Source organism: Alosa alosa, chromosome 20 (assembly GCF_017589495.1).
Source record: "Alosa alosa isolate M-15738 ecotype Scorff River chromosome 20, AALO_Geno_1.1, whole genome shotgun sequence".
In the NCBI taxonomy this organism is placed as follows: domain Eukaryota; kingdom Metazoa; phylum Chordata; class Actinopteri; order Clupeiformes; family Clupeidae; genus Alosa; species Alosa alosa.
The window spans coordinates 2,926,030-2,953,888 of record NC_063208.1 but is presented as its reverse complement, the minus strand read 5'-3'; the positions used below and the strand labels follow the sequence as shown (position 1 = coordinate 2,953,888).

The following is a 27,859-nucleotide window of genomic DNA, read 5'->3' as shown; positions in this document are numbered from 1 at the left end:
AGAAGGATCGACATACTTGGTAATGGATAGCCGTGTCTCCTCTTTCATCTGATATGCTTGCCATATCTATGCGTTCACGGTTTTCAAACGAGAGTAATGGGTGCGCAGGTGAACGCAGAGACTAAATATGATGCAATTTAATTTCATGATGTTTTTTAATCTTCATACTTTAACGTACAGACAAGCGCGTGGTCTCGTTGGAAAGCCCCACTTCTGCTCTGTCACGCAATAAAGGCTTCTCGCTGCTATGAACAGTTGCGGACCAATGTAACAGAGAAGAACGGGTGTGTTTTTTTGACGCACTTTGCGTCAATCGGCTTCGAAAGGGTTAAAACCTCACGTATCCCCTGGAGTGCCTTCACGTACCTCCATTTGGGAACCACTGCGCGAGGCCGTGTCGGTGTTGTGGTCATCAACTGCCCTTTTTTTCACCCCCTGCACCGGTGCCTCCGGCGCGCTGGGTTACCTTTACCCAGTCTATTGTGCCAGTTTATGTTGTGTTGATATAACCCAGCGTTTTGGGTTAGAATCATACCCAATCTGCTGGGTTTAATAATGTACCCAGACCATTGGGTTAGGATAACTCAATGTGGTGTTGGTCCAATAGTTAACCAGCAGCTGGGTTATATTTGGATTATTTTCCTTTAAGATGGATACACTCCTTTGAGGCTATACATCACATTTTCCTGTTTCACCCCCCACCCTCAAACACACACACACTCTCTCTCTCGTTAGCCGAGTGCTGTAGAGGAGACGTTTCCTTAGATGGGTTTATTCAGGCGTGTGTCCATGTCTGTCTTTAGAGCAGCAATGCAACTCTCACAACAACCACTTCCTGTGTGTGTGTGGTTGGGGATGAAAGACATTTCTGTTTCTGTTGCAAATGTAGCGTGACTTGTTATTTCTACAGGTGCACCTGTCTGAAATAAGATCACACTGTCTACACACACACAAATTACTGCACATACTCACCACAACTCACTAATGGTGTAAAAAACACAGATGCAGAATCAGAGAACATTTCAGCATCAGCAATTACCGCAACTGCACACACACGCACACACATGCTCTATCCCCTTTGAACGTGGGGTTTGAAACACAACTCACTTGAGATATGACTCAGGGACACAGGTCAGCAATACATGAAACCCATTTATATAGATATTATATATGTCATGTCATTTATAGATATGATTTTATTCATTTTCATCAGATATGAACTCCATGTATAGATATGATTTCATTTAATGAAGCAAATGATATACACCCATTTATATATATTATTTAATTTATAGATTATTTCATTTAATGAAGCAAGTGAAGATGCAGCATGTTACGGATACACAGTACAATTTAATTCTGCTCTGGAAAAAAAAAAAAAAAAAATATATATATATATATATATATATATATATATATATATATATATATATATATATATATATATATATATATATATATATATATATATATATATTTTTTTTTTTTTTTTTCACATGCATCAGCAATACAGTAAAATCATAAAACAACCATTTAAACAATGGTTCAACTAGTCGGAGATGAACTGAAACTGATCAGCCTCTTTAAAGAAGGATCTGTGGTCCTGAGGCGCCCTGTGTACGTGTGTGTGTGCACTGTGTGTGTGTGTGCTTGCTTGTGCACTGTATGTGTGTGTGCTTGCTTGTGCACCGTATGCGTGTGTGTGTGCGCACACTGTGTGTGTGAGTGTGTGTGTGTGCTTGCTTGCTTGTGCACTGTATGTGTGTGTGCACTGTGTGTGTGTATGCTTGCTTGCACACTGTATGTGTGTGCTCTATTTCATGTTAAGTGATCCCAGGGCCTGGGCGGCGTGATTGGTGGAGCCGTGGGCGGAGCCCCAGCGTGTGTGTGTGTGTGTGTGTGTGCGTGTGTGTGTGTGTGTGTGTGCGTGTGTGCGCGTGTGTGTGCTCTATTTCATGTTAAGTGACTTTAGGGCCTGGGCGACGTGATTGGTGGAGGCGTGGGTGGCGTGGGCGGAGCCCCAGCGTGTGGCGTCCCATGCCAGGAACCAGCCCGTGAAGGTGGGCGGCTCGTGCCCCTGCTTGACCACCACCACCGACGTGCCCTTGTTCCGGCCCGATGGGTCCGACTCGATGTACGCCTTCGCTGTGGGCAAACACAACACACACACAACACAAACACACACAAACACACACATTGAGCCTTCACTGTGGACGAACACAACACACACATTCAGCATCCCCAGCAGCCACACACACACACACACACACACTGAGCCTTTGCTTTGGACAAACACACACACACACACACACACACACACACACATTGAGGCTCTGCGTGCACACAAAAACACAAACAACATACACATATTGAGCCTGTGCTGTACATGTTAAGAGTGTGTGTTGAAGAGTGTGTGTTAAGAGGTGTGTGATAGAGAGTACATGTTAAGAGTGTGTGTTGAAGAGAGTATGTTAAAGCAGCACTTATGAAGAATTGCTCTTGGGGGGCCCCCTACAGGTGAGAAGCGCAATTGTCTGTTACCACTGTACAGTAACCACTGCAAATGTGGGTCTCTGTAATAAACTATAAATATAACTTGGAGACGATATAGAAGGAATACATGGACGGCAGTCTGTAGAAAGAGAGTATGGTAACATGGAGACAAACAAAAATATAAAAGAATATGTTTTAAAGTCGACATTTTGTAGCACATTAAGCTACGGATTCAGCCCGATCCGACTAAATTTCCAATCGGATCGAGAGGTGGTGTACTCCGTTATGATAATCCAATCGATTGGAAAATGCGCCCATGTAAACAGGTACTCCGATTGTTTCTTCTTTCTGCGCAGGCGACTATGAGGTAATAATGCAGAGTGACGTAAACAAAGGAGTTTCCATGGCAGCAATAAAACTAGGAGCTTCTAAATGATTAAATGCTTGTTCCATGTAAACGCAGATTAAACGGCAATCATGTAAACAGTTCAGTTGAAATATTTAATGAGATTCATTTCAATTAATTTGTGCTCAGTGCTCCGACCTGCTACTCCAACTTGCTTAGTCTGACTGACTATTATTGTGTCACATGCTCCAAATGTAAAGCACTTTGAGCTGCATTCTGTGTATGAAAGGTGCTATACAAATAAAGCTTATTATTATTATTATTATTATTATAATAGTCTACGTGTATATTGCAAGTGATGCAACCCGCTCAGAGTGTGGCAGAAGTGTCGCTCGCCCTATTAAGAGTTTATGTATTGGGTATGTTATTTTAAGATTTAGAAAAAAAAAAAAAAAAAAAAAAAACTCTTTAGGGCTGCTTTAAGAGGTGTGTGTTAGGGGAGCATGTTGTGTGTTTCTCTGTTGAGGTTTGTTTGTTTTCTGGCTGAGGATGTTGACTAGGTTGTTTACCTGATTACAGTTGTTTACCTGATTTCAGTGACTCCGTCTTCTCCAGTTCATTAGCATCATTCCCAATCCATACAAACAGCTGCAACCACACAACACAATCACGTTATCAACACACAACACTTTTCTCACACACTCAAATCACTTCACAGGGAAGGGGGGACCTCACTAGGTTTGTGTTAGAGCCCAACGGATAAATCTTACCTATTTGCCAATCTATCGGTATCAGCCTTTATCATGGCCAATAATTATTTTCAGTAAAGAAAAGATAAATACTGATCCGTCGTCTAAATTTTCAGCATTGTCTTTCCAGCTCAACATTATGCCCAACAGTAAAATAATGTTAGGAATGGTAGAGTGGCGGAGGCTAACTTGGTTGTTGGTGTATTTGTGAAGCATAAACGCTATACAGAGTAACTTAACAACAGCACTATAATGTTCTCTTTCGACGGTCATTCTATACATTTTCTAACCATACTGACTGAAGCGAAAATAGTTAGACACAAAAATAACATTAGCTAATGACATTGTTTTTCTAAGGTGACCATTCGTCCAGATTTCAAGCCCTCTGTCTAAACCTAGGTAGAGTGTCCTTTTGGGCGTTTGTCCAACTTTTGGACAAGTGCTCGACAGCAAACAATGCTTGTAATTAGCGATGATACAAGTACTCCGCAGCAAATGAGGCTTATAAGTAGCGATGATAAAAAAACATGCATTTGCACACAAGGGGCTTACAGATAGGAAGTGGCATGCGTTGCACTTGCTGCTAGGTTGCGCTGGGTTGAGTGAATGGCCCAAAGATTTGTGGTGTGCGATGGGCTCGGTGCAAATAGCTACGATTTACAGCATCATGTGGTCAAACCTGCGGAACCTGACCTGCGGAACACGCAAGAGCGGCAGAGCAGCAAAATGAAAACACAAGTCATAAGTATCACACGGTTTAATGTTGTGTCAACACACTTGTTTTAAGAGTGTACCCTACAACACACCTCGAATCGGGAGTCAGTGTGCTAGCAATCAAACTAAAAGCCCAGACTGCTAACTCTCTCAATAGCACGAATACTAAGGCGTTTGGAGAAAAGTTTACGCAACGTACATACTGCACAGCATCATATCCGCTGGCTACCATTACAGAACCTGTATACATGCTCAGTGTGTGTGTTTTGGTCTATAATTAGAAATCTTATTCTGGCCAATTTGTCATCACTTTTAGACACAACTTGTCCTCTTCAGAGTCTGGTTGATGGTCACCCTAGTTCCGCGATCAATGAAATCAATGGAAGGCTAATGCTAAAGGAAATCAATAGAAAACAATGGAAGGCTAATGCTAAAGGAAATCAATAGAAATCAATGGAAGGCTAATGCTAAAGGAAATCAATAGAAATCAATGGAAGGCTAATGCTAAAGGAAATCAATAGAAATCAATGGAAGGCTAATGCTAATGGAAATGAATGGAAGTCAATGGAAGGCTAATGCTAGGTGCTAATGCTAATTGGGCTTCTCCTTTTCATGACTGGCATACAACTCAGAACTCAAGTAACCCCACCACCCCTCTGAGTTACCCCTGGCTCCACCACCCCTCTGAGTTACCCTGTAAATTTGCACAGGTGCATTGTGGGTAAGTACCTGATCCCAGACGTCCAACAGCATCACATCGTCCTCCGCCAGGTCATCCTGTGACCACTCATCTGGCACTTCCTCAATCTGTTGCCATGGAAACAGATCAGTTGACAGATCAGGTGGGTTGACAGTAATGGTGTCTGTGTGTGTGTGTGTGTCTCTGTGTGTGTGTGTGTATATGTGGTGTGTGTGTGTGTGTGTGTGTGAGCTGATACTTACCACAAACTTGCCACTTTTGTTGGAGCAGGCGAAAAGACGAGGCGGGTGGGTGAGCGTCTGACTCAAGCCGGTCGGACGTCTGGTACTCCTCCTTACCCCCCAGGGCAGACCAGAACTCCCCTACACACACACACTGTATTTATATGTAGAAATCACACACCAGAACTCAACCATGACACACTTACACACACACACCTGTCCTTCTGTGATGTGTGTGAGGCTGGAGCAGTGCAGCAGCTGGCTGAGGTACACATACACACACACACACACACCTGTCTTGTGTCCTTCTGTGATGTGTGTGAGGCTGGAGCAGTGCAGCAGCTGGCTGAGGTACACACACACACACACACACACCTGTCTCGTGTCCTTCTGTGATGTGTGTGAGGCTGGAGCAGTGCAGCAGCTGGCTGAGGCACACACACACACACACACACACCTGTCTTGTGTCCTTCTGTGATGTGTGTGAGGCTGGAGCAGTGCAGCAGCTGGCTGAGGTACACACACACCTGCCTCATGTCCTTCTGTGATGTGTGTGAGGCTGGAGCAGTGCAGCAGCTGGCTGAGGTACACACACACACACACACACACACACACACACCTGTCTCGTGTCCTTCTGTGATGTGTGTGAGGCTGGAGCAGTGCAGCAGCTGGCTAAGGTACACACACACACACACACACACACCTGCCTCGTGTCCTTCTGTGATGTGTGTGAGGCTGGAGCAGTGCAGCAGCTGGCTGAGGTACACACACACACACACCTGTCTCGTGTCCTTCTGTGATGTGTGTGAGGCTGGAGCAGTGCAGCAGCTGGCTGAGGTACACACACACACACACACACCTGTCTCATGTCCTTCTGTGATGTGTGTGTGAGGCTGGAGCAGTGCATCAGCTGGCTGAGGTACACACACAGACACACACCTGTCTCGTGTCCTTCTGTGATGTGTGTGAGGCTGGAGCAGTGCAGCAGCTGGCTAAGGTACACACACACACACACACACACACACACACGCCTCTCATGTCCTTCTGTGATGTGTGTGTGAGGCTGGAGCAGTGCAGCAGCTGGCTGAGGTAGGTGGCTCCGTCGTCCTCCTCCTCCTGTGTGGCCCCTCCACAGCACCCCCTGCCCCCCCTTCACCTGCAGCAGGTACGCGTCGTTGGAGTTCAGGCTGCCCGCGCGCGCGCCTCCACCTGCACAACACACACAAAATAGTCGGAGCTTTCAGAGCTTTTGCTCGAGAGACGAGGAGGAGTACACCTGTTGGGCTTTACCAACTAAAATGCATTGCAACAGAAGTTTCCAAACTGTTTTTGGCCACTTAAGAGTAGTTGCAACTCGCTCAAAACATGCAAAGTATTTATCTACATCCTTTTCCAGAAACGGCGGCACCAGTTTGATATTACGAGACACATCAAACGATGCATCAAGCGTTGTTGGTGTAACAGTCCCACTAAGCAGACTATTAAAACCAGGTATTGTAGCCCACTAACAGGCCAAAGCAATTCGTAACCACAGGGAGGCACTTAATGGGATGTAGCAGCTACCAGGCAGGCATGTCTAAGGTTACGCTCTCACAAAGGGTGTCAAAAGAGGCCTGGGGTAGCCTATGGAAATGGCTACTTTGGAATGTTGGATTATTAAACCTCCCTTGCAATTAGAAATATTAACAGAGTAGGAGCCCACACTTTGAGTCACACCTCAAAGAATTATCTCTAAATACTGAAGGGCAAACATTAAATAATTACCATTAGCTTATTAACTGAATTGCAGATTACACCTGTAAAAATGGTATATCATGGTATCACACAAAAACACCACCTTAATAGCTTTACCTGTAAACGCTTAGCATACTACTGTAAAACTAAATGTGCACAGTCATGAGGAAAACCCACAGACAGAGGTTATATTAAATGCCAAGGATGGCATTTATTTGACATAACACGTAAATACCTGGTCAAGGTAATCCCACATACCCATGACATAAAAATAAAAGAAAAATAACACCCGGGTGTAAAACACATTCACAGACAGTCTGGGATGGTGGACAGTAAGCCAGGTAGCGCCAGTAGAAGGAAAGGCTAGCACTAGCCTACCCAAATCGCTGCTTTCTCAAACACAAACACCTCCAACAGAGGCACCGGTCTGAACGCTGACCCTCCCCGTCGTCTTCCCATCAACCCGGTTTACTTTACTGAAGTCAGGTTCACATTCAAGTTCCTCCTTCGCGATGGTGGGCGATCAGTGTAAAAGGTTAGCTAGCGGAGAATCTGAACGTTCATAGCTAACGTTAGCTGCTAAACTTAACTCCCAAGTAAAATAAAACCCTATCCTCTTTAAAAAGAGGAATATGTCCAAAAACACTTCAAAGTAACTTCATAGAAAATCGGAGACCTATAGTATGTAAAATATATATATATATATATATATATATATATATATATACACATATACACACACACACACAATATTTACATACTTTCATTACTATCCAAATCCTTTCTACATATCTAAACTAATTAGCACCTTCTTAAATCACGCCTCCTCAGAACTGCAGGCTCTAACGTCTCCCTAAGGTCTCTAGCTCGTGACCCCATCAACAAGATATCAGTCGTCAAAATAAGTCCCTATTGAATCATTTGTGACAATGTTAATGCATCATAGACAGCATATCAAAGGGAATCCCTGGTAAGTATTACACAGCACATAGAAATAAACCACTGGTAATATCTATTCTTAATGTATCTAATGTATATATTATATCTTAACACTGTATTAACTGTAACACTGCAAGTAAAAACCCACAGGGGTGCTACGTTAAAATTTCATAACCCTCATTTTTTGCGGCTAACTGCAATCTGGCAATTTCAAGCTGAGAGGCCAGCTCTTGCTCTCTTGCTTGCAACTGCAATTGCTCCCGGCGAAAAGCCATCTCTTGCATACGCCTTTAGGAGTCCTGGGCTGCTCAGGAGGATCTTTCGCTTTTACACAGGGATGGATTACCAAACGTGAAGTCAGAGCAGATATTACTGTGGACTTCTTGCACTTTTTCTCTGACGAGAGCTCAACTTCAACTTTCCATCAAGGACGCATCAGGATTTGCAATAAATTCCTCGACAGTCGCCATTGTAGCAAAACCAAATTAGTTCCAACTTCAAAAGGAAACTAGTTGAGTTTACAAATCAAACTTTGCACCCAAAAGAAACAGTTGTCAAAACACAGGAGTTATCAAAGCAGTACTTCAAACTGCAACAAAATTGCTATATGCAATTGAAACTTAATTTTACCTAAGTGGTCAGCAGCGAGAACAAAGACCACAAACAAAGTGCGCTGTTAACAAGATATGCAACCACAAACACTCAAAAGGTTTAGGAAGCGCACGTCTAACTAAAGCTATAACCTGCAAAGAGGTTCAGTGAATTTAACGAAGTGTTAAAGGAGAATTCCGTGATATTGACCTTAAAGTGTATTGAAACATGATACCGAGTGGAACGTGGATAGCCCAGGTTTGTCCCCCTGCACTCCAAAATCTGGCTAGTTAGCCGATGCTACCAACAGCTTTTTCAATAGTGGTGCTTCGTCATCAGGCTAGCCATGCAAATAAATCACTGTTTTACACCCATTTACGAGGCTCAATGTATCTCCACACTTCATTGGTAGACTTCCAAGGGCCCTGACATTTAAAACGAGACATTGAGAACTTTGAAAAAGCACTGGTAGTTTACTTACAAGATGATTTATACAGACTTATCGTGACTAAAATTCAAGATGGCTGCAAATGTTAAACTTCGTGAAGAGACTGTCTGTATAAATCGTCTTGTAAGTAAACTACCAGTGCTTTTTCAAAGTTCTCAATGTCTCGTTTTAAATGTCAGGGCCCTCGGAAGTCTACCAATGAAGTGTGGAGATACATTGAGCCTCGTAAATGGGTGTAAAACAGTGATTTATTTGTATGGCTAGTCCGACGCGAAGCACCACTACTGAAAAAGCTGTTGGTAGCATCGGCTAACTAGCGCCAGATTTTGGAGTGCAGGGGACAAGTCGAGATGGGCTATGAGACATACGTTCACACTCGGTATCATGTTTCAATACACTTTAGGTCAATATCACACCGGAATTCTCCTTTAACACGAAAAAACTGTAACAGCAAAGTGTTGCAAAAGCAACACGAAAACTCAAATTTGCAAAACCAAAAATGCTAAATGGAACAAAAGGGCACCAAACTGAGTCAGTGGAATCCCAACCTCCCTAAACTGAATCTCTCGACCTGGCTGTCTTCTGGCCGTACTGAGCTCGGGCCCACTTTGGACCCCCTCCTCAGATATTGCCCGAAAAAAACAGTGACGCAGCTTCCCAAGAAAATTCCACCGAATCAGTGCAATGTACCTACCTTACTGTTCCGCACACTTGCAAAAATCAACGCCAATTCACAAAAAACTAATTCCAAGACACTCGTGACAGGAAAGCCAATCAGGAGTTTCCCGGACGAGCCCCCAAATGTATGTTACGGACATCAAAGAAAGGTCCTAACATAAACTTAGAGACACACCAGAGGTAAGGCTCAAAATAGGGATTTATTAAATCATCAACAATATCCAAAAGCGTAAGACAAAAGCATTGTGGTTCTCAGAGAACGCTCCTCTGCATGTGCTCTCCCCTGGACTGCAGCGGTACGGGACTTATAGAAGCATGCCAGGGTTAATTGGAGCAGGCCAGGTGTGCCGCATCACAGGTTAATTAATCAGGCACCAGGGTGAAGGCAGAGACACAGAACAAGACAAGACACAAAATAGCCAGCAGGGTGCGCCAAAAATTACCCCCAAAGTAAATCGAGAAATTTAGGGTTCGTAACAGTGTGTACATGTGTGTGCATATGTGTGTGCATGTGTGTGTGTGCGTGTGTGTGTAGTCTTACCTCAGCGATGCGCGTGATGGTGGCCAGGTTGCGGCGCACCTGGAAGAGGCGTGTGGGGGGAGGGGCAGTCTGACCCCCCTTACGGGACGTACCACTCCGATACACCACCAGGGGTCTGTTCTTAAAGAGACTCAACAGGTGAGCCGGCTCTTTTCCCTGAGTGACCCTAACCTGTGTGTGTGTGTGTGTGTGTGTGTGAGTGTGTATGTGTGTGTGTGTGTATGAGTGTGTGTGTGTGTGTGTGTGTGTGTGTGTGTGTGTGTGTGTCAGAGTGAGTGAGTGAAAGAGAGAGTGATAAAGAGATAGTGAGTGTGTGAGGATCATGACATAACAGAGACACACACACACACACACACGTAAATAGTGCATATTATTTGGACACTGAGGTAGATATTCACATACATACTACCAGTTGATTAAAATCGGGGTTCTAACGTTTGCAATACTTTGAGCCACCACAAGAGGGCAGTACAGTTCTATCCAGGGCAGGCTAAAGCAGCAGGTTACATAGAGTAAAGGAGGAGCACTAAGCACTCTGTGTAGTCCACTATGGTGCTGCTGTGTGTTGGGGTTCAGTGTGTGTGCTATGTTTGGGGTTCAGTGTGTGTGCATATGTTTGGGGTTCAGTGTGTGTGCATATGTTTGTCTGTATGTGTGTGTGTGTGTGTGTGCATGTATGTATGTGTGTTAAGTGTGTGTGAGTGTGTGTACCCAGATTGCAAGAGGCTGGCGGACCACTGTGGGTCCATTGGGGGCATAGCTGGTGGTCCGCTGGGATTTTGCTCATCGGTTCTCTGGCGGTCCGCTGGCGGATTGCAGACAAATTGCCCAATATTTTGCCTCTATTGGTCTAAAATCTTTTTCATTTGTTCAGATATACTCCAAATATCATTTTATTAACTTTTCTTAATATTCATGACAAGTTCAATTTAAAGAGATGGTGGTCCAACGGCGGACCACAAGTGGCATAACACCAGCGGTCCGCTATCTGGCAATCTGATTTTGCTATCTGGGTATGTCTGTATGTATATAAGTGTGTGTATGTGTATGCGTGTGTGCGTGTGTGTATGTCTGTATGTGTATGTGTGTGCGTGTGTGTATGTCTGTGTGTGTGTGTGTGTGTGTGTGTGTGTGTGTGTGTGTGTGTTGCTTGCCTGCACAGGGCGGCCCCCCAGTGACCGGTCGAGATCCATAGTGAAGATGGCGGAAGCTGTGAGCTTCTCACGAGTACTGCTAGAACCCTGCCTACACACACACACACACACACACATGCAGGCATGCACACACACACACACACACACACAGGCATGCACACACACACACGCACACACATGCAGGCATGCACACACACACACACACACGCATGCATGCACACACACACACACACACACACACACACACACACATATACACACACTGTTTTTAATCAGGCAGCAGTTTTTAGATTACATTATGTGCTTACATAATTGCAAAAGCTTCATTATGTTTGAAGATTCCAAACTGTATCTCACCAGGTGAGCTTCATCATGTTTGAAGATTCCAAACTGTATCTCACCAGGTGAGCTTCATCATATTTGAATGTCCAAACTGTATCTCACCAGGTGAGCTTCATCATATTTGAAGATTCCAAACTGTATCTCACCAGGTGTAGATGATCTGCCCCCTCTTGTAGGTGTAGAGGATGATGTAGCAGTCTCCCCCGTAGAACTGCCCATACTCCTTTGGGTCGATAGCCACTCGACCACTACTCTCCACCCTCCAGATCTGACAACACAACACACACATTCAGGATGGATCTGAGACACACACACGCACACGCACACACACACACTCACTCCTCTCCACCCTCCAGATCTGACAACACAACACACACATTCAGGATGGATCTGAGACACACACACACACACGCACGCACACACACACACTCACTCCTCTCCACCCTCCAGATCTGACAACACAACACACACATTCAGGATGGATCTGAGACACACACGCACACACACACACACTCCTCTCCACCCTCCAGATCTGACAACACAACACACACATTCAGGATGGATCTGAGACACACACACACGCACACACACACACTCACTCCTCTCCACCCTCCAGATCTGACAACACAACACACACATTCAGGATGGATCTGAGACACACACACACTCACTCCTCTCCACCCTCCAGATCTGATAACACAACCCACAAACTCAGGAAGGATCTGACACACACACACACACACACAATGTTCTCCATCCTCCAGATCTGACAACACAATACACACTCAGGAAGGACCCGACACACACATACACACTAGAGCCCGACCGATAAATCGGTGTGCTGGTATTATCGGCCGATATAGGGATTTGCCAGTCTATCGGTATCAACATTTATAATGGCCGATATTAGGTATTTGCCGATCTCTCGGTATCAACATTTAAAATGGCCGATATTAGGTATTTGCCGATCTCTTGGTATCAACGTTTATAATGGCCGATATTAGGCATTTGCCAATCTATCGGTATCAACATTTATAATGGCCGATATTAGGTATTTGTCGATCTATCAGTGTCAACGTTTATAATGGCCGATATTAGGCATTTGCTAATCTATCGGTGTCAACGTTTATAATGGCCGATATTAGGTATTTGTCGATCTATCGGTGTAAACGTTTATAACGTCCGATATTAGGTATTTGCCGATCTATCAGTGTCAACGTTTATAATGGCCGATAATTATTTTTAAATTACCGGTAAGTAAAGAAAAGCCTAATACTGATTCTTCATCTACATTTCCAGTATTGTCTTTCCAGCTTAACATTATGTCAACATAACCTGACAATAGCCAGATGAATGTCGTTCCGCTTAGCTCTGCCTACCTTCACTCACATCCATCTGGGACCTCTTCCATTGAGAGTGATTTCTGCAACCGACTTTATGGTTCAGCCAATCAGGGACGAGGAGTTTCATAGATGTGGCGTGAGCGTGAAGGCGACTGTGAGACTGTTATCAGCGTCACAGGTTGGCTTCGATGTGAGTGGTTGAAGTAGCACGTCAATAGATGACGGACAAGTGGCTTATTCAATCATATGCAAGCATTTTTTGATTAGGCCCAGCCTTCTGAAGCAACACTTCAATGGATCGGTTCCAGATGGATGAGTGGAGCTAGGTGGAGCGAAATTCATCTGGCTATTGTCAGGTTAATGTCAACAGTTAACAGTAAAATAATGTTGAATGATGGAGGCTAACTTGTTTGATTGTAGGCCTATAAGCAGAAATTGGGGGTGTCCTCATTTTGGAAAATGTGTCCTCACTTTTAGACACAAAATTTCCTCCTTTTCAGAGTCTGGTCGGTGGTCACCCTATTTCTGCGATCAGTGAAGTCAATGGAAGGCTAATGCTAATTTAAAAAAATGGAATGGAAGGCTAATGCTAATAGAAATGAATGAAGTCAATGGAAGGCTAATGCTAATGGATCAACTGGTCTTTTCAATGTAGTTCGTCACAGAACCGCTCGTGTCAAGCTCTACTCTCTAGCTGGGTGCCAGTCACAGGTTTGAGCTGGTGTGGCTGCTGCAGCTCTGCTGGGTGTCAGTTGCAGGTTTGAGGCTGTGGCGGCTGCGGAGCCGTTCCACAGACGCCACACAGGGAACATGCTCAAGCTATAAGCCATTTGCGAGTATGGACATTATCTGACAATATCTTGCAATTTTGCTTTCCAATCACACAAAGTATCACACTTAATGCTGTTAACAGTGTGTAAAAAACACAAAAGCCCATCATGAAGCATAAAGTACCTTGTGTAAAACACACAAAAGCCCATCATGAAGCATAACGTACCTTGTGTAAAACACACAAAAGCCCATCATGAAGCATAAAGTACCTTGTGTAAAACACACAAAAGCCCATCATAAAGCATAACGTACCTTGTGTAAAACACACAAAAGCCCATCATGAAGCATAACGTACCTTGAAAGGTATCATGTCAATGGTGTTCATTCATAATAATTATTTCATAATTTATTGTATAAGAGTCTTTCATTAGGCTACCAGATAGTTAGGCCTATTTAAACATAATGTCCGACCTTGATCATTTGTCACTTCGTAAATTTTTACTTTGTATCTGTAAAAAAATGAGTATTGCAGATTTTCTGTTTATCGGTTTTTGAAATACTCATATTAAAATTGGTATCGGTCTTTAAAATTTCATATCAGTCGGGCTCTAATACACACACACATACACACACACACACACACACACACATACACACACACACACACATACACACCAGTGTTTCACCCGTGCCGTCGTCCACCATGTTGTACTGTGCAGCCATCTGTGGGGATTCGTGCAGTTTGGACGCGTCGAAGGGCACCTGCTTGATGTTTGCGATGCGCTCGGCGACGTGGACCTGGCCGAAGCCCTCGCTCTGCTCCCACGACCTCCAGTCCTTAAAGAACTGCTGGAAGATGGGCGTCTCACCTCCGTCGGGAAGCACTGTGATCTGTGTGTGTGTGTGTGTGTGGCAGGAGGGGGCATTACTGTTAGAGTACTCACGGGTACACTGTCAGAGAGGTCAAACCTCCCACTACAACTACTCTTATCACCTTCAGCCTGACCAGTGAGAGCTGTCACAACAACATCTTCATTGATCTCAGGTTCTAAGCATCTCTCAAGTCTGTTGACTATAAATTGGCCTTAAGCTCCATCAGTGTGTGCAAGACTCCAGTCCACTGGATGAAGGTAACTCACACCAAGGCCGATAACTATATCGATAACGGTATTGTAAAAAATTGGTTAAAAATGCGTCAGCCAAATGTAATGTAATGTAAAAAAAAGTATTGTGCTAGCTAATATGAATGACAACGTCCACCCATATACTATAGCGACATGAAGAACGATATTGAAGAACAGGATCACTTTCAGAACGATTTTAAGATCGTTTGGTACGTCTCGGGTAAGGATGGTATGTTTCGGTTAAATGTGCCATGTTTTGGGTGAGGGTGGCATGTCTCGGGTAAGGGTGGCATGTTTTGCGTGAGGGTGGCATGTTTTGAGTGAGGGTGGCATGTTTTGGGTAAGGGTGGTATGTCTCGGGTAAGGGTGGCATGTTTTGGTTAAATGTGCCATGTTTTGGGTAAGGGTGGCATGTTTTGGTTAAATGTGCCATGTTTTGGGTGAGGGTGGCATGTCTCAGGTAAGGGTGGCATGTTTTGGGTAAGGGTGGCATGTTTTGCGTGAGGGTGGTATGTTTTGGGTGTGTGAAGCATGATGCATGAGGCACCTGGGTGTTGCTAGGGTAACCCATTTGTTTGATGAAGCCCTCGGCCGTCTTCATGGCTGCCTTGCGCTCATTGGGGTTGGCATTACGCCCTGGGGAGGAGCAGGAGGGAGTAAAGCAGGAAATGACAAAAGCAGAGCAGGAAGTGACATGGCAGAGCAGGAAATGCCACATGGAGAGAGCAGGAAATGAAACCAATGAAAAGATGGACCAATCAAAACATCACAACTTGGACCAATCAGAGCAGTGTAATCTTTTACAGACACACCAATCATAGCAGTGATTACAGATAGGCCATATGAGCCATATGCTGTGAGTTGCATGTCAGAGCGGAGTGCTATCCCGGTACCTTTCCAGACAAAGATGCGGCCGGCCTTGCCGTTGTTGAGGATGAAGCACTCGTCTGAGAGGAGACTGCTCTGAGGAAACGGGCTTTCCTCCGCTACCAAAGACACGCGCATCTCACCAGTGGCATCTGACACCTGCCAATACACATGCAGCGACGCACACACAGTCACACAGAGGCATACACACACAGTCACACACACACACAGAGTCATACACACGCAGTCACACACACACATACAGTCGCACAGAGTCACACACACACACACAGTCACACAGAGTCATACACACACATAGAGTCACAGGCATCTCTGCAGTGTCATACCATGTAAAGTTTGAGCATTTTCCTGTAAGAGATATCAGCAATTGTGTGTGTGTGTGTTTATGTTAGTGTGTGTGTTTGTGTGTGTCATACCATGTGAAGTTTGGCCATTTTCCTGTTGGAAATGTCAGCAACATGATCATCATCATCTCCCTCCGGCAGATTAGGCTTCTTCCCAAGAACCTGAAACCAGAGAGAACTTAGAAGACGTAAAACACACACACACACACAGTTACTTACACACACACACATACACGCACGCACACGTACGCACGCGCACACACACACACACACACACAAAAAAAATACCTTTTGGTGTCTTTTTGTTGCAAACATGTAGTGTATGGGTGTGTGGTTTATCCTGGGCTTTGAGTAAGATAATGTGTGTGAGTGTGTGTGTGTGAGTAAGTGTGTGTGTGTGTGTGTGTGGTAAGTGTGGGTGTGTGTGTGTGTGTGTGGGTGAGTGTGTGTGAGTGTGGGTGTGTGTGTGTGTGTGAGTAAGTGTGGGTGTGTGTGTGTGTGTGTGTGAGTAAGTGTGTGTGTGTGTGTGAGTAAGTGTGGGTGCGTCTGTGTGTGTGTGTGTGTGTATAAGTAAGTATAAGTATATATACTCCCGTGATCCCGTGAGGGAAATTTGGTCTCTGCATTTATCCCAATCCGTGAATTAGTGAAACACACACAGCACACAGTGAGGTGAAGCACACACTAATCCCGGCGCAGTGAGCTGCCTGCAACAACAGCAACGCTTGGGGAGCAGTGAGGGTTAGGTGCCTTGCTCAAGGCCGTTCCTACTGTTCGGGGTTCGAACCGGCAACCCTCCGGTTACAAGTGTGTGTGTGTGTGTGTGTGTGTGTACTACTCACCCAGCCAGTAGTGCAGGTCGTAAGAGGGCGTGTCCTTGGTCTTGACGGTGCGGAGCACCAGGTAGGCGTCCCCGACGTAGAAGCTCCTGTGGAAGCGAGGAGACACTGGCACCAGCTCCATCTTCTCAATCCTCCACACCTGCACGCCAGAGCACTTCCCCGCCTGCTCAAACTCACGGTGGTACAGGACCATGACTGCTGCTCCTGCCGCTGCTGCTCAGGGACCCAGGGTGGTCTGGTGGCCCAGTGAAGATGACAGAGGCTGGGGGAGATAGAGAGAGCCACTGGAGATGTGTGTGTGTGTGTGTGTGTGTGTTTGTGTGTATGTGCGCGCGCCAGAACTGAATCAGTAGCAGCAGTGTGTAGGGCCCTTATGTAGACTACGAGACTAGGAGGGTGTGTCCCCCCACACACACACACAGTATCGTAATCTCAGAACACACACAGTATCGTAATCTCAGAATAATAAAGGTGAAGAAGATAAAGGCCACAGTTATTGGCCCCCCTGTATGTAATTCCTTGTCAAGTGTCTTTTCCCAATAAAACACTCCATGATATTCTCCTATGAGTGCGGTTAGGTTCACTTCCAGACTGTGGAGCCGGTGGCGTTTGAGTGATTAATGCTGGTATTGTCATTGCCATCAGCCAAAACCTAAACCTATTGCAAGCATATAAAACAGTTAACTTAAGCAGACCAATATGAGTCATTATTTGTGTTAAATATCTGTGTTGGAAAAAATATATAGCCTGGACAAATATCTGGGTATCCCATAGGTTATCAACTGTCTAGGTGGTTTAACGGGCAGCGTTGGTGCACTCTTGCTCGGCCGGAGTTAGCATCCTCATCTTTTTATCTCTGAGTAGGCTTACGAGACACAACAATAGGTTTTGACCATACATATTTATGTATATAGTTACTCTACATCGAGAGTACAATAGGTAGGTATACATCAGTCAAAAACAATTTAATCTACGTGTCACACTAGTTCACCTGCAGGTAGCGAGAAGCAAGAGGACAATCTCACATCATAAGAAAATCAAACCTACAACATTGGGATAATAAGTCATCTGCTTTAGCTACTACACCATTTAACACTGCTGTTGTTAGGGACTGTGAAGATTATAATACTAAAAGCAAGGCAATACTTTAATTAACATGAATAGCAAGAATGAGCCAAGTAGGGGAGCAGTGTTTTCATCAAAATTAAGATACAGGATAGATTAATCATTGAGTCACGAATACATCCACTTCGCAAATTTTGGTTAGGCGGTTGTGATTTTTGGTTAGGCGCTCCGGATACCAACAGGAACTACCAAGGAACGACACAAGTGCGACTGCCTAGGGGCAGAACTACCCTTTCTAGAAACACCAAATCCAAGAACAATGCAGCGAACTACCAAGGTTGCGACGCAAGTTAGCAAACGATGCTTTCTAGAAACGACCCCCTGGACGATTGAACATGCCACAATTCCCCTGCATTTCTGGGTTTTGCCTCAGAAACAGCATTTTTGATGTCACTCCACAAGTTTTCTATAGGATTGAGGTCTGGGGATCGGGCTGGCCACTCCATAACGTCAATCTTGTTAGTCTGGAACCAAGACTTTGCTCGCTTACTGGTGTGTTTTGGGTCATTGTCTTGTTGAAACACCCATTTCAAAGGCATTTACTCTTCAGCATAAGACAACATGACCTCTTCAAATATTTTGATGTATTGAAACTGAAACATCCCCACAACATGAACTGAGCACCACCATGCTTTACTGTCTGCAGTGTACCGTGGCTTGAACTCAGTGCATGGGGGCCGGCGCAGACAGTTTGTCCAACAACCCACATGCACTTGCCATTGTCAAGAACGTGTCATTCTGTCATTTGGTTTTTGTGATGACAAGTTAGGGTTAGGGTTCACGTATCATGACAATGTCATGTGTTCATTAATGTGTTCCTTTTTAGAGGGGTATTACACATGTTGCCATTGTTTCCACCAATGATATCACTGCATCAACAGCGCTGTTGGTACTACCGGAAGTAGCGAATTACGACACAGGTGCGATGCTTTCTAGAAACAGGTGTTACAACGTAGTTAGCTGTTTGAGCGCAAGTTGCGTCATATCATGGTGGTTCAGCAACGTCGTTGCTAACTGTTGTAGAACCGCACCCCAGGCTAGAACTAAACATGGTGAAGCTCTATGGGCCTTAGCTCTGGAACCAACTTTCAGATGACATCAAAAAAGGCCTCAACTGTTGCCAGTTTTAAGTCTAGACTTAAGACCAAACTGTTCTCAGATGCCTTCTGTTGCCAGTTTTAAATCTAGACTTAAGACCAAACTGTTGTCAGATGCCTTCTGTTGGCAGTTTTAAATCTAGACTAAAAAAGGCCAAACTGTTCTCAGATGCCTTCTGTTGCCAGTTTTAAATCTAGACTTAAGATCAAACTGTTGTCAGATGCCTTCTGTTGGCAGTTTTAAATCTAGACTTAAGATCAAACTGTTGTCAGATGCCTTCTGTTGCCAGTTTTAAATCTAGACTAAAAAGACCAAACTGTTCTCAGATGCCTTCTCCTAACTGATCAAATGCACTTCCTGTTATCATTGAGTTACATATGTACAGTATATATTTTGAATTTGTCTTTTAATTATTCTACAGTGTACAGTTGTGAGCACACCAAGGTACTTTTCCAGCCACTTTGTTGTAGAAATGGCAATAACTTGAACTTGGAACCAGAGATAAGATAACATGAGTCTTCCCGAAATCGAGTAGGTGATGAACGCCTTCCCGAAAGCGGGCAGGGGTGAAGGTCTACCCTCGACGATGCTTAGTGCTGTACACGGCATCATGATGATATTACTCGATGTGATACTGATCAAAATAGCTCTATGCAATGCCCTGCATAGTTTCACGTACACATACAGTGCCCATTAAAGGTATTTACAATAAAAAAAAACCTCTTTAACATAGAAGTGAAAACAGATTTCTGGGTGGATAGGTCTCCACTAGGCTTTGCACCTGGATACTGCCATTTTACACCATTCTTCTTTCTTCTTTGCAAAACTCAAACTCTGTCCGGTTTGAAGGGGTTCAGGTGTGAACAGCCCTTAAGTCCAGCCACAGATTTCCTACATGATTGAGGTCTGGGCTTTGACTTGGCCACCCCACAACATTCACCTTGTTCCAGAACATTCGCCCAACAACATTCACCTTGTTCCAGAACATTCACCCAGAACATTCACCTTGTTTCAGAACATTCACCCAGAACATTCACCTTGTTTCAGAACATTCACCTGAGAACATTCACCTTGTTTCAGAACATTCACCCCACAACATTCACCTTGTTCCAGAACATTCACCCCAGAACATTCACCTTGTTCCACATTTACCCAGAACATTCACCTTGTTTCAGAACATTCACCTGAGAACATTCACCTTGTTCCAGAACATTCACCCCACAACATTCACCCAGAGCCATATAAAGGTAGAGTTGCGACAACTCCATTGACGCTATGTTCCCTTTTTTTCCAACAATGGCAGCTGGAAGCCTCAAATAGTTCCCGGAAGTTAACAATTAATAAAAGCAGCAGTGCAGTTACAGCAGTATACTGTTTGTAGCCAACATTTCAGACTCAGATTTACATTCCTTTGCCTCATCCGAATAATAATAATAATAACAGTAATAGTAAAGTAATAGTAGGCTATCAATAGCCTAATTATAATAATAAACAATAGACTTTTCTGCTGCTCAGTCTTTGTCAGTTCCTCATCAAATAAATTAAAAGAGGCCCAATAAATGTTGCAATAAATATAAGATAACCCCGCCTATCCCATTTCAATTAGGCAGCACTACACCACCACCTAACAAGCTGTCATTAAGTTTTTTTGGTTTAGTAGGCCTACAGCTTTTATGACGTGACGTTTCTTGGGCATTTAGCTTCACCATTACGTCAAGTTGTAATGTATGCGCAATGCTCATCTAGGCTATGGATTTAAGTGGCTTAAAGGCAGCAAAAGTGGGATATAGTGCAACTGCTTCCCCAAAACAATTCCTCCATAACTGTGTATTTAATTGTTTGCTATGTGGATAACTTTCAGTGGACTAAACAAAAGGTAAAGATTTTGTTATCACAAGGCTAGCTGGTTCGTCAAAGCATATAGCCAACTTTGTTTGCAGCAGTGAAGCTGAGTTTGTTGTTAACATTGTTGGTAACTGTCAGGGAATTTAACCCCAACATATAGATACAAGAACCACAACATGTAGTATGGCTTTGCCCACAAACTCTGGTACCAAGAGGAGAGCCTGCTAATGTAAGGAAGAATTCCTCACACCATCAGTCTCTGACTCTGCAGCCCAAAAGCTGTGTCTTTTATTGTACAGATGCACACAGAAAATAGGAAGCAAGACATAGCGACTTCATTGTGACATACTCTTATCTCACCCACACACACACACACACAGACAGGGTGCAGGTCGTGTCTGTCTGGGTGCACACTTAACTTGAACTCTGTTCTTAGAACTCAGCACAACAACATTTAACTTGAACTCTCTGTTCTTAGAACTCAGCACAACAATATTTAACTTGAACTCTCTGTTCTTAGAACTCAGCACAACAACATTTAACTTGAACTCTCTGTTCTTAGAACTCAGCACAACAATATTTCTGCTTACACAAATGGTTATACAATGATAATAATAATTTCCTTACAGTAACGTAAACGTTTCTTCAGTTAGGAGCAGTAGCCTACTGTTTTTTTTATGTTGCATGCATTTTCATTGGCAAAAGCTAGCCTAATATGCATGAGAACCTATAGATTTGAGGGAGCTGCAGCTGTTAGCATCAGCACGGTCATATTAACACAGCAGGCACTAGCCCAGTGAAGGATCATGTAAACCCCATCCCCAGAAACCAGTTTCAAACCAAGCTTACGCTGATATGATGCATGATCACTGATCAAATTGCTATTTTCTGACAGGATGAGCACAACCATGCAGGTTCTCTGAATCTCAAGCTCTTTAGCCTAGCATCTTAATGCTGTATTCACAGCACGGTGAATGACAAACGGTGACAAAATGCTGTTGTTAGTAGGGTGACTAGACGTCCCGAAAAATTCGGGACAGTCCCGATATCCAAGCAGTTGTCCCGAATCCCGAATTCTGCCCTAATTGTCCCGAAAATTATACTCAATCAGAATACTGAGTAGTTATTTTCGGATTAACATTAAAAACTGTCCATAGAGAGGTTGAGTCGACTGCACATGCAGCCCCCGACGGCAGCTAAGTGTCTGGATGCAGCCCCGGCTACTTTGTTTCTTTTTTGACGTTCTATAATTCCCTCTAACGTCAAAAAAGAAACAAAGTAGCCGGGGCTGCATCCAGGCACTTAGCTGCCGTCGGGGGCAGATGTTAGACTACATGCGTTGGAAGTTCGGCCTAATGTCCGATGTCGTTTTAACATAATCTACTTAATCTAACAATTATTTTGTATTCTTACTTAATGACCCATAATTTTGACAAGGCTTGTTATTAGCGTTAGGCTATTATCCTTATTCTGAAAGGTCTGATTTGCACTGTTAGCCTACGCAGTCATTGTTCCCCCCCCCACAATGACATTTTGAGTTCATGATTTCTCTGTTGTATTTTGAGGCAGACTTGATGTTTGAATAAAAATGTGTTTTGGTACAGGTTTGAAAATTCATTATCTTTTATAATAGTCTATGTAGGCCTACACCCCAGTAGGCTACACGCAGTCTCAAAAACACTGTTTACAGCTCTTGAGTCACGTACTAGGTCATTTTTTTTATAACGATAATTTAGATAGGCCTAGGCTACATTTATGGGGTGGGTGCTATAGGCTACATGGATTTCTATGCAACGTCACAAAAACATGCGTGCTCAACCAAGAGGCAGAAAGCACCATAGAACAGCATAGAGCAATGCAAAAGAGCTAAAGAATAAAATTAGTTTTTGTGCTGAAAACTGCACCAAATCGAAATCACGATGGTTAGAGAATGTTAAATATGTTCAATATCCCTAACGGAATGCATGTCTTTGCCAAAAATGACAAAATACAATGTTATATTAATAATGCAAATGAACAGCAAACTTTGAAATATAGTCTGAAATGAGATGTTATTATCATTGAGACAACAGGGGTATACAAAAAAATCTGATTGTAGCTTACAGCAGACGACTATTTAGGTTAAGTTTATAACGTTGTGGACGGCCACTAAGCGTCTTATGCCCCACGGCTGCGTGCGCATCTAGTTTTGTTGGTAAACGGGAAACCCGTGTATTGCGTTTTCTAAAGAATCTCCCATCTTGGTTTTGTACAGAAATTAATATTAACTGACACATACGTAAAAGGGAGAAAAAAACATTCCACAACATTCACCTTGTTCGAGTACATTCACCCCACAACATTCACCTTGTTGTCACCTTGCATACAGTAGCCTGCAGTTGTGGGTTCAATTCCTGGCTTCCACTGTTGTGCCCTTGAGTAAGGTGCTTAAAGGGGTGGTTCAGGATTTTGGACATAGGACCTCATTTCCAAGTAAGCAAGTGTGATATTTATCAGTGGAGACCGTTTTCAACACGTTTCATCCAGTCCTTCTAATTGCAGAGTTCGCGAGGTGCTAGGCTGGCGCAAGTCAGCGGTATGTGCTAGCCTGCCACTAAAAACAGTCTTACCCACTCCAAAGTACACCCAAGGCAAATAAATTATAACGCCAGACTATCGATGTAAATGTCTGTATTGATAGTTTTATTTCTAACATTATTCTATCCTTGCATTTCAACGATCGCATTACATTTTGAGGGACTAGTGTCTTAGCAGCGGCGAATTATACTTGCTCCAGTTAGTAGTACTGCGCCAAAAAGTAAACAGTAAAGCGACTCCAATGGGGATACCTAGTAGTAGCCTTGGTAATATCAGTCCGCTGAGATGCAAAATGACTACTACCAACTTCAGGGAACAAAGTATAACTATTGTAAACGCGATGCGAGGGTAGTTGTATTTCTTACACTATTCTATCAACACAGACATTTACATCGATTGTCTGGAATTTGCCTCGAAAGTGTCCTTTGGAGTAGGTAAGACTGTTTTTAGTGGCAGGCTAGCACATACCGTTGACTTGCTTTAGCCTAGCACCTCGTAACTCTGCAATTAGAAGGACTGGATGAAACGTGTTGAAAACGGTCTCCACTGATAAATATCACACTTGCTTCCTTGGAAATGAGGTCCTATGTCCAAAATCCTGAACCACCCCTTTAACCCCGAGTTGCTCTGGGGAGAATAGCCCTTACAAGTTGACAAACATAAGTCGCTTTGGAAAAAAAAAAACGTTTTTATCAAACTTATTGTCTGGAAGATAAATCTCCCGTCACAGTTCTAATGCAGACTGAATCAGATTGTCTTCCAAAAGCTTCTTCCATTTGACCTTCGAGTCTCTGGGCAAACTTTAGCCGAGATTTAATATGAGCTTTGCCACTCACTCATAAAGCTTTGACTGGTGAAGAATCTGGACAATAGTTGTTGTATGCAGACTTTAATGTCAAAAAGGCCAAATCATGGGAGGATTTTTACCCTGTCTGGCAACCCACAGTGCAGGATTTTCACCCTGTCTGGCAACCCACAGTGCAGCAGAGAACATGAGAGAGAAGCATCTGGTCACTATAGAGATGGCTCCCACACAACAGCGGTGCCAGAAATGTCTGCTCTTCCTGTTCCATCTTTATGAATGTCATAAACTCATTACTGTGACAGGGTGTGTGTGTGTATGTCTGTGTGTGCATGTGTGGGACAGGGATTTTTCTGTAATTCATCATCATCATCATCATCACCATACCAGGGCATTGTGAATTGGTATTTTGATAAGATCACATCCATTGAGTAATTTCATCGTGTCCGCTCAATAGAACGATTTCAGGAAGGCATTGATTCTTCACTTCCTTCTATGAAATGTGATCTACATCCTGTCTCTGGGTCAACATACTCCTCTTATCTAATCTCAAGCGTCTACACAGCTTCACACTGACCACTGAGTTTCCTGTCTCCGGGTCAACATACTCCTCTTATCTAATCTCAAGCGTCTACACAGCTTCACACTGACCACTGAGTTTCCAGATGTGCTGATCACGTAATTAAACATGTTAAGAAGTGTTCATGAAGCGCCCCTTCATGGGAGGATTTTTACCTGTCTGGCAACCCAAGCAGCGTCTGGTCACTATGCAGACACGGGTCATCATCCTACAAACCAATGCTTCCCGTTACAGGTTTATGGATGTCATAGACTCATTGCTGTGATATGTGTGTGTGTGTGTGTGTATGTGAGAGAGAGTGTTTATGAGAGATCTACGTCCTGCTTCTGGATTTTCATCGACTCATCTTATCTAATCTAAGATGGTCTATTCAGGAAGGCTTGCCAATTGCAGTAACCCACCCTGCTGGAGATAAATGCATAAATTATTTTTGCAAAGTCATGCTTTGACATAAAACCTCTAACTGGCAATGTTTTTGAGGTGGCAAAAAGCTGATTTAGCTTGCACACTCACACACGCGCGCGCGCACACACACACCCCCACACACGAACATGAACCGCAAACATAGGTTTGGACACTCCTGATGAATTTTATTATTAGAAAAATACTCCTGCATTTCCTGTTATGTGTTATGCCATGTGATCCCCCCCACACACACACACACTCTGAGAGGTGTTATGCCATGTGCCCCCCCCCACACACACACTCTGAGAGGTGTTAGGCCATGTGCCCCCCCCCCACACACACACACTCTGAGATTGTTATGCCATGTGCCCCCCCCTCCAGCTGATTCGTGCTGCACCCCTCCACTTCGGCACACATGGTATGGCCCACATCCGGATCCACCCTCAACTGCAGGCTCTCACTCCTGATTGGTCCAATATCAGCCGCTGATGTGGCGTAGACAGCATCAGCATTCTGATGACACGCCCATGCATTGTGATGGAGTGCGTTGCTGTAGGAACCGTCATTCCCAGGGTTCCACAGCTGCGTGTGTGTGTCGAGCCGAGTGTCCAGCGGCGTGTGTCCAGGAAACATGTGTGTGAGGAAAGCCCAGTCCAGCAGGGTGAGGTCATCCAGTCCCGCCGCGTCGCCTCCATACTTACTGTCCTCCCCAACGAGCAGCTCCGGGTAGCCGTGGCGACCCACGTTGTCCGAGATGGGCGCGTAGGTGCTCAGGAGCTGCTCCTGTCTCTCCGTCTCCGGGTCCGGCTGATCTGGGAACAGCAGCTCCAGTGCGGCCTCCAGGCCACCAGGGGGCTCCACCGCTACCCAGCCAGACATGAGGGGAGGGGGGGAGACGGCCAGCCAGGTGTCTGGGCAGGGCAGCGCTGGACCAGCCGGCCACTGCTGCGGATCTCCACACACCAGGTCCGTGGCCGCGGCCTCAGAGACGCCGTTGTCATAGTAACCTCCGTAGAAAGGCCCCTGGCCGTTCTGATCGTGGGCCCCAGGGCCACAGAGAGAGTAGCCGGCGTCTCCGCCATAGCTGGCGCAGGGCTGGGTGCACTTCCCTTCCTCGGCCCCAGGGGGCGCCATCTCGGCCTCCTCCTCCATCTTGGCCATGAGCCTGCGGTACTTCTCGTGGAAGCTGTTGGGGTCCCTGCGCCTTTTGGGGGCTGGGGACTTCTTGCGCCTCTTGCACTTTCCCTTGGGAGGTGGTGCCACCTGGTGGTGGACCAGGGGCGCAGGCTGCAGGAGGAGGTTCCCAGGCAGGGCTGTGAACACGCCGGGGCCTTGGGCCGGCTCCATGAACGGCACCACCCTACCCAGTCCTGCACCCGTCAGCTGGAGTCCTCCATCAGCTGCACCCGGTCTTGCCCCAGGGGCAACAGGGAGCTGAATCAGCCCCTGTACTTCCCCAAAACCTGCCCCTGTATGGGCACCTGCTAGCGGGATCACCCCAGCGGCTCCACTCAGGTCCTCTCCTGCAGCAGTCATGAGGATCACAGTGGGCTCCATCACACCTGTGGGAGTGTGGAGAAGCCCAGGTCACCTCATGGTACATCCATCTGAAGCCGAACTTCCCCCAGGAATGAACAACACATCTATCTATCTATCTATCTATCCATCCATTTACTTATCCATCCATCTATCCAAAGTAGTTGTATTGTCCTTTCACTGATCTTACTCTAACAGCAATGAAAACTTACCACTGTGTGGAGCTTCAAGCAGGGGCAGAGAAGCATCAAGCCTGCACTCTAAGTTCATAGTGTCCTATATAGCATCAGGCTCCAGACAGAACAAGACCCTGATTTAGAAGAGAATAAGAGGAGGCAGTTCAGAGCTCCTTTATATACTGCCAACCGCATTGTGATGTCATAGACGCTATTATGTGATGTAAGGGTTCAATAGGTTCTATAGAACTCTACTGTTGATATTGTAGAACTGGACATAACATATTTACAGCTGCTGACTAAAAAATAAATACAAAATCATCAACTTTAACATGTGTATGTACAGGGTATGTAAACTTATGAGCACAACTGTATATATCCTGTAAGTAACTAAACAACAAAGTGCTTCACAGTGAACAAAACAAGACATAAGTTATATGTGAAGCATAGAAATGTTTTCTTTTCAAATCAGTCCTGTGACATTTTTTCACATCCTTGAACCGTTTCCCTGAAGATCCATTAATCCATTTGCTTACAGTAATATTACCAAAAGATTCCAACAAACAACAGTTTTGGCCAACAAAGCGCACACACACAAATTCACCAAAAAAAGGTTCCATTTAGACTTTTATTCATGCTTAGAAGAAACAACAAAAAGTCTGAAAACCACATTAGATTTGTTCTCAATCTTCGTATGGGGTAATATCAACACCTCCAGGCAGCAAAAGGCCTTCAGACAATCATGGACGATTA

The 27,859-nt window shown here is 44.5% G+C and overlaps 1 protein-coding gene and 1 pseudogene across 1 annotated transcript; both read right to left on the bottom strand.

The window, feature by feature from the left end:
- Positions 1 to 1,920: 1,920 nt before the first annotated feature.
- On the bottom strand, positions 1,921 to 17,082 carry LOC125285807 (annotated as a pseudogene).
- On the bottom strand, positions 16,955 to 27,295 carry LOC125285597. The gene is made up of 3 exons (XM_048230124.1): positions 27,143 to 27,295; positions 25,739 to 26,956; positions 16,955 to 17,175 (listed from the first exon to the last, which is right to left on the bottom strand). The coding sequence occupies exons 1-3, from the start codon at positions 27,198 to 27,200 to the stop codon at positions 16,955 to 16,957; spliced, it is 1,497 nt and encodes a 498-aa protein (XP_048086081.1). The 5' UTR covers positions 27,201 to 27,295.
- Positions 27,296 to 27,859: the final 564 nt, after the last annotated feature.

Coding starts and splice junctions, on each gene's coding strand:
- LOC125285597 (XM_048230124.1), bottom strand. CDS start 27,200: ATGAACTTAGAGTGCAGGCTTGATGCTTCTCTGCCCCTGCTTGAAGCT. Junction 26,957..27,142: donor GCTTGAAGCTCCACACAGTG/GTAAGTTTTCAT, acceptor ACACTCCCACAG/GTGTGATGGAGCCCACTGTG. Junction 17,176..25,738: donor TGGCATAACAATCTCAGAGT/GTGTGTGTGTGG, acceptor GTCCCTGAGCAG/CAGCGGCAGGAGCAGCAGTC.